This window comes from Oryza brachyantha, chromosome 5, assembly GCF_000231095.2.
Source record: "Oryza brachyantha chromosome 5, ObraRS2, whole genome shotgun sequence".
NCBI classification, from domain to species: Eukaryota; Viridiplantae; Streptophyta; class Magnoliopsida; order Poales; family Poaceae; genus Oryza; species Oryza brachyantha.
Genome location: NC_023167.2, coordinates 9,428,335 through 9,435,274, shown reverse-complemented (window position 1 = coordinate 9,435,274; position 6,940 = coordinate 9,428,335). Strand labels below are relative to the sequence as shown.

Here is a 6,940-nt window from a genome sequence, read left to right as displayed (position 1 = left end):
CATTTTCGATGTCAACACAAGTATAATCAAAAGATTCTCTATTGGCCACTTTAGTGATCAATTTTTAAATTTTGAATTACTTAGATTCATTTCCCAGTCAACTTATTGATTATAGAATAACTGGAACCAGTGAAATATTAGGAATCAGCGAGGGAGTGCTTATATCATGGTACAAAATTCAAATATTAGGAATATTTATATTTTGAAAATGAGAGAGAGTACGTACAAACTACTGGTAAGGTTAGTAGTTTTCCCCATGGGGCCAAGGACCCGGTGGGTACCAGCACCAACGGGACTGGGGACGAGGAGATTTTCCCCCTGCAGGAGAGCGGGATCAGCGCACCAGTAATTGTCTAGGGCAACGTCGGTGAATGGAATTCACATATAGGGCCCTGAAGTCTAGCTCTTCAAAAACAACACATTGAAAGCCTAATAGAACCAATAGCCATGTTGATACCAATGGATGTGGAGGTAGATATACAACTCAAACAATTGAACAAACCATAGCTATCCTCATTCCCCGTCCTTTATCTATGCTCATTCGGTCGCTGCCACCCTTGGCTCCGCGCAGGTAGCGCTCTGGCTGCCCCTGTCCCCTGCACTCTGCGTGTCGTGCACCATCGCCATTGTCTCGTGTCGTACTCTTCCACCTATGGGGCTCTTGTTGGTGTGGGGGGAGGAAAGTCAGGGATGGAGGCAGGCCTATTTTTAACCGACCCAGTCCCGAGCCACTCTATTGTCAACCCTATATATTGATATAGTTGTACCATAAGAATATGCAGTTCTGGAATGGCATCATCATCGCAAAGAGGTTAGAAGTCGTATAGGTATATGATGGTGGTATCTTTGCATTGAACAACAATTCAGAACACCATGTCCACAGAAGAGAAGACTTTGGCAAAAAAGAAAAGAAAAGGCGAAGATGGACACAATCTAGCGGCACAGTAACCTGTAGCACTCTTACGGCCTTCCTGAGGCCCAAACAGATGGCCCACGATATTGGGCCAATACAATCTTAGGTCTCGTTTTGATAGCCCATAATGTTAATTCATCCACTTTTATGGGCATCAAATTAAGCAAAAATTTCGGCCGATACACGGAGATGGGTCGATAGATTCAGCCCAAAAACATCGGCGGGCCAGCTTATGTGTGACAGCTATTGAATCGCTTCGCCTTAAGCTTGGGCATCAACAACACATTTTAAACACAACACAATGGTCAGTGTGTACATTTTTGCCTTTTTCTCCCTTGTATAAACTTGTATTGTCGACGAAAACCTACTCTAATCTTATGCCAAAGTAAGAAAACCTGCCACTTTGATCTAATTAAATTCAAATTGAATGTAGTTAGGGTAATATTGGAAGCAAACAAATAACAATACACGTCGCTGAGGAATACGAGTAATACATCAACCAACGAAATGATAATGGATGCTCTCTTGCACACCGTAATTCAAGACTGCATATCCCCCTAAAAGTACTTCACCCTTCCGGAGTAACAAGTTTATCCTCCGTTAATATTAATCCATCTATTTTTTATAATGCAAGACGTTTTAACTATACTTACTTATATTCATCATGGATCAACGTATATTAGTTTTACATATGTCTATATATATATATATGTATGAATTTAGACTAGCATTGTGAAATGGATAATAAACATATTGATTTTAGGTAGTATTTTTAACTCCCGTACTATTCTCTTGCAGATCCTTACAATGGAGTTCATGGTCGCACGTTGAATGAAAAGAATAACTTTCTTATATAGTGGCCGAGAAAAGTTATCGTTCTTATTTGACATGGTTACTGTAGCTAATAGATAAACCAAACAATTCCGTTCAACCAACTTAGTACCGATAATCTCAGGTTTAAAGGATATGTTCAATGACAATTCTGCTCATTAGCCTCTGCTAAAGTAGACGATTTTTTAAAAAAAATTTCGAACCACGGTATACAGTCGTCCATAGCAAAGCACGACTCCTAATAAACCAACCAAAAATTGGGATATATCAATGACGTGGATTTATCCTTGAAGAACTTGTTTCAGATAAGGTCTTGCGACATTAATTAGTTTTATTAAATCCATCATTAAATATAATTTTATAGTTTATTAATTTGTTGTCGTATTTTTTTTTTGCAGACTTGAATACACCGGAAGAAGTTTAAATTACAGTAAACTGAAAAATGATCAGTAATATTGAACATAGGGAATAGTTAACAAAACATCTATTCTTGTTTAAGTTTATTACTTTCTTACGTGCACAATCATCCATAGGACAGTGCATTTTTAATAAATCAAAACATTGTAGTGTGTGTGTCTATATATATATATATATATATATATATATATATATATATATATATATATATATATATATATATATATATATATATATATATATATGTTACTTTTATATATTTTTGTCCTAAAATAAATTAATGTTTCATCCATTCCACATATAACAATACAAAAGCAAAAAAAAACTATATTATCAAATATAAATTATGAACGCACTTTTTTCCCATTTTGTCTAGTTTCAGCGCATTTTGTCCAACTTCGATGCAATGATGATTAATTCTAAATTTATTTTGAAACAAACAATATGATGCAAAAATGATTTTAGTACATAGAAAGTATATTATAAAAGGTTGAAAAATATAATAATAAATAGAAAAATCATTCACTTTATAGACACCATTAGGTGCTTTCTGATGTATCACCACGATCATCCTAACTACTTAAGCCGCCGCCACCAGCCGCGGTGTGGGCGAGGTGCATGCCCTCGTGGTCGCCGCCGGCGTCCTCCTCCGGGGAGAAGAGGTCCTTGCACAGCTCGCCGTAGAACCTGCAGACTAGATCGACGAAGACCGGCGACTTGAGCCGCTCCCAGCACCGGAGGAGCTCCTCCACGTCCTGCAGGTCCCTCACCTTCCCCTCCTCCAGCAGCATCTCCATCAGCCGGCTCTCGAAGCTCCGGCACGCCCCCTCCTCCTCCTCCCCGCCGCTCCTCCTTGACCGCAGCCGCGCCACCATCTTCACGTACGCCGGCGTCTCCGGCGACGGCAGCGGCGCGGGCACCGCCTCTTCCTCCTCTGGTGCTACTGCTACCCTCCGCGCGGTGGCGCCGGCGCCGGCGCTCTCGCCCTGATCAGTGGAGGTTGCAGCAGCCGGCGGCGGCGGCGCCGGTACGAGCGGCCAGAACACCGCGCGGACCGACCGGAACGCCCGTCGTCGTCGTCGGCGGCGGTGGCGGCGCGGGCTCATCTTGGAGGCGGCCCTGCGGAGGGTGCGGAACCGGAAGGCCCTGACGGACAGCGCGGCGGACGCCGGGACGCGGAGGAGCCGCGCGAGCGCCCTCCTGCATGGTGCCAGGAGGCCGCACACCACGCAGGACGAGTAGGGAGCTCGAGGGCGCCAGGCGGCGGAGTCCCGCATTGTCGTCGGTCGTCGTCGTCGTCTCCGTTTGATTCTATTGCGATCACATCGATCCATGGATGGAAGTGCGCGTACATGTAATATAGAAGAAGGATTTGGTGATGGTGGCAGGCACGTTGAGGTCGCGTACGTGTGTACGTACGTGGGTAGTGGGGTGGAACACCGCACACTGGCACGATGTAGGTAGGTACCCAGTCCAGGTTAGGTGTAGGCGTGTAGCTCAGATGCAAGCATGCATCCATTTCCCCGTGGACATATATGGAAAACAAAGCATGCCAGCCGCGAATCCAGAATAGAAATTATCGGGTCTAATACATACCGATTATCTAATATTTATATTTGTATACTAATTAATATGATATAATTTAGTAAAAATTAGATAATTTACCTGGGGTCCGAGGACTCCGGAAAGGACAACATAGGTTTGCCACTGAATCTACATATGTTGCGCTTAGTTTATCTTATTCCTTCCGTTTCAATATGTTTTTATGTACATGTTTAGGTTTAGTTGAATTCAAATAAATTCAAAGAGCGTCGTTAGACCGTTCATCGATAGATTTTTTATTCCACTGATTTTCTTTAACTAGGATGTGAGAAAGATTTTTTTTCCTTACAATATCTTAGTTGATGTTGGAGCTGTAGGAAAAGAAATAGATTATTTTGAAAACATTACCCACCGTGTCCACTCAAAGAGATGTTTTCTTGGATAGCCAAAATTACAAAAAGTAATAAACTAATAAAACCTTAATCAAAACTACTTAACTACATAACCACCATCATCATCTGTGTCTCATTGCATAGTCAAAACCCCTTATATTATGGGATGTAGGTAATAGTAATACTTATTGTAATTTTAATTATTTTTACAACACACTAATACTAGTTAAAAGTAGAGAAAATCTAACAAATGCCATTGACAAACACTTAATTCTAAAAAATGCCATCGACGAGTGTGAGTTCTAAGAAATGTCAGCATACAAATGATTTGTCTAAGAAATGTTATCGCCGTTAGGGTTCTGTCAACCATTGTCCGTTAAGTGCTATAGTATGAACAGCGTTTTTAATGGCGGAAATGGATAAAACCCTAACGGCGATGATATTTCTTATACAAATTCATTTGTACGATGGTATTTTTTAGAACTCGCATTCGTCAATAGCATTTCTTAAACTTAGACGTTTGTTAATGATATTTTTTAAATTCTCTCTTAAAAGTATGTATATGTAAATATTTCAACCTAGCTAGTTATTGGGCTTGTGGAGCGCAGGGTTCAAAATCCTAAAATTCTGAGATATCGGTTTTATCGATGGGCCCCCATAGACCATAGTCACACTCCGTCCAAAAAGAAAAATAGAAAAAAATAATGAACTATCATTAGCACTAATATTGTGAATCCAGTTATATTAACAACTGTCATTAGGTTGTTTTCTCCATATGTCAAATCCCCCCACCCCACCACCCACACAATTTCAAGAATTTTGACCACAATTTCTAAATTCAAATTCAAATATTGTTTGTAAACTTCTTTCGAAATTTCCAAAAATTCGGGCCAAATGCTGGTCACATGCATGATCTGCCTCAAAACGGGTTAGCTGCCCTACGTGTGGCCAATTGAGACGATGGACTGTTCCTATCTCCGAACCACCACCACTCTTTCGGCGCACTCGGTCGATCGTCGACAGACCGGCCGAGAGCGTCAGTCGATCTCTATTCCTTGAGCTAGCCATTCTCAGATGTTGTCGGCCAGCCACGCGAACACGCGATTCGATCGGCCTTTGCTGTTGCAACGCAGACAAATTGCGAATACGTGCTCACGGACCCGGGGGCCATTCCGTTGCAATTTAGTGGAGTAACCCCAACGATTTCCCACCCAACCGCGCGACGTGCGCGCACCCAGCGTCCGGCCAACCCGGCGCTCTCGATCGTGCATCCATCCATCAATTGGCATGCACCACCCCAGTGCGGTGTCCGAGATTTCGAGGCCCACGTGCTAAGACAACAAGATATATCAACTTCTAAAATTTACTTTAATTCATTATATATAACATTATAACTGCATCTTTTTAAATAACAATAAGAAACACAATAACCATTTGTGCAATGAAAATAAAGGGCGAGTCTTTTTTACTGAGATATCTAACTTATCCTTTTAACTGAGTACTAGTTAAAAATTATCATGCGTCTGGCATTCTAGGAAATAAAATCTTCAATTATATCTTTATGTTTGATCTTTTTGAAAACATCAGTTTCAAGACTCAATAGCTATCGTCCCTAATTCGTTGAGCCTTTTTCGATGCCTATGCTTTATTAATAGCTTAACTCTAATTGACTCTTGTACATACTGTGTAGCAGTAGATGCATCTTCACTTTGTACGATGACTGGGCCTAATACTCAAAGTAGCAGAATTTTGGGGGGCTGTAATTTCGGGGGCCTATTCGATCGCTCATATTACGCTCCCTCGTATCCGGTCCTGAGCACCCACATGCTATAGCAGAGACGTACACGCTAGGAATGGGTATGAGTTAGCTACAGGTAATCATTGACCGTCACAAATTAATTTAACTAAATAAATTAAATTTTATTTTTAGAAATATTGATGATAAAATTTACTAACTAGTAACTAGTGCCGATCCTACATTACACACATACACAGTGAGCGAGCACGAGTGGTTAACCGTGCATGGTACAGTGTGCGCCTAGAGGCAACTCCAAGTGTACGGGACCAGCACGCGGTGAGGGAAGAACCATCAATCACGCTACGAGTTCTAACGGGTTGTTTAGATCGAATATTTGGATACTAATTTAAAGTATTAAACATAGACTAATAAAAACACTAATTTCATAAATAAATGGTAATCCGCGAGATGAATTTTTTAAGCCTAATTAATTTATAATTAGAGTATGTTTACCGTAAGATCACATAGGCTAATTATGGATTAATTAGGCTTAATAGATCCATTTCGTGAATTAGTCCAAAATTATGGTGGATTTTATTAATAATCTATGTTTACTATTAATAATAACTGTTCAAACATTTAATGGGACAAGGAATAAAATAAGTCCCTTGTCCCAAACACCACCTAAATCTTCCGATCGACTCCGGCCCATGCATCTTGTTTCCAACTTGGCGAGACACGCATGAACTAGGGACTAACGGGCACGTGGAAGTTGCATTTGCAGCTAGTCGAAGGCCAGATATATGGCCGTGCTCGAGCGGGCTGGTTTGAGGACACGGCTATACTGTCCATGGCTCACGAGGGGCACACCTATGGTTAGTTGTGGGTCCTACTGTGTTTGGGCTGACCCAACTGTTTTTCTTAGATTTTTCTTCTCATTATTTTTATTAACCGCACATACTTTTTTCTTTTTTTCTTAATTTTTACCGCACATATTTTCCATTTTTTTTCTTATTTAGCAATCTCCCATATATTTATTTCGAATTTTATTTTATGGGCCAAATGCTCCAACTCAAGCCCAACCCAGCCGATCGGTTGATTTCCAAG

At 41.0% G+C, this 6,940-nt stretch overlaps 1 protein-coding gene across 1 annotated transcript; it reads right to left on the bottom strand.

Annotated features, from left to right (window-relative positions):
- Window positions 1–2,627: 2,627 nt before the first annotated feature.
- LOC107304181 lies at window positions 2,628–3,474 on the bottom strand. The gene has a single exon (XM_040524659.1). It carries the CDS (start codon window positions 3,436–3,438, stop codon window positions 2,734–2,736), a length of 705 nt encoding a protein of 234 aa, XP_040380593.1. The 5' UTR covers window positions 3,439–3,474; the 3' UTR covers window positions 2,628–2,733.
- Between the last annotated feature and the right edge of the window lie 3,466 nt (window positions 3,475–6,940).

Excerpts from the sequence above, each read along its gene's own strand:
- LOC107304181 (XM_040524659.1), bottom strand. The coding sequence starts at position 3,438 with ATGCGGGACTCCGCCGCCTGGCGCCCTCGAGCTCCCTACTCGTCCTGC.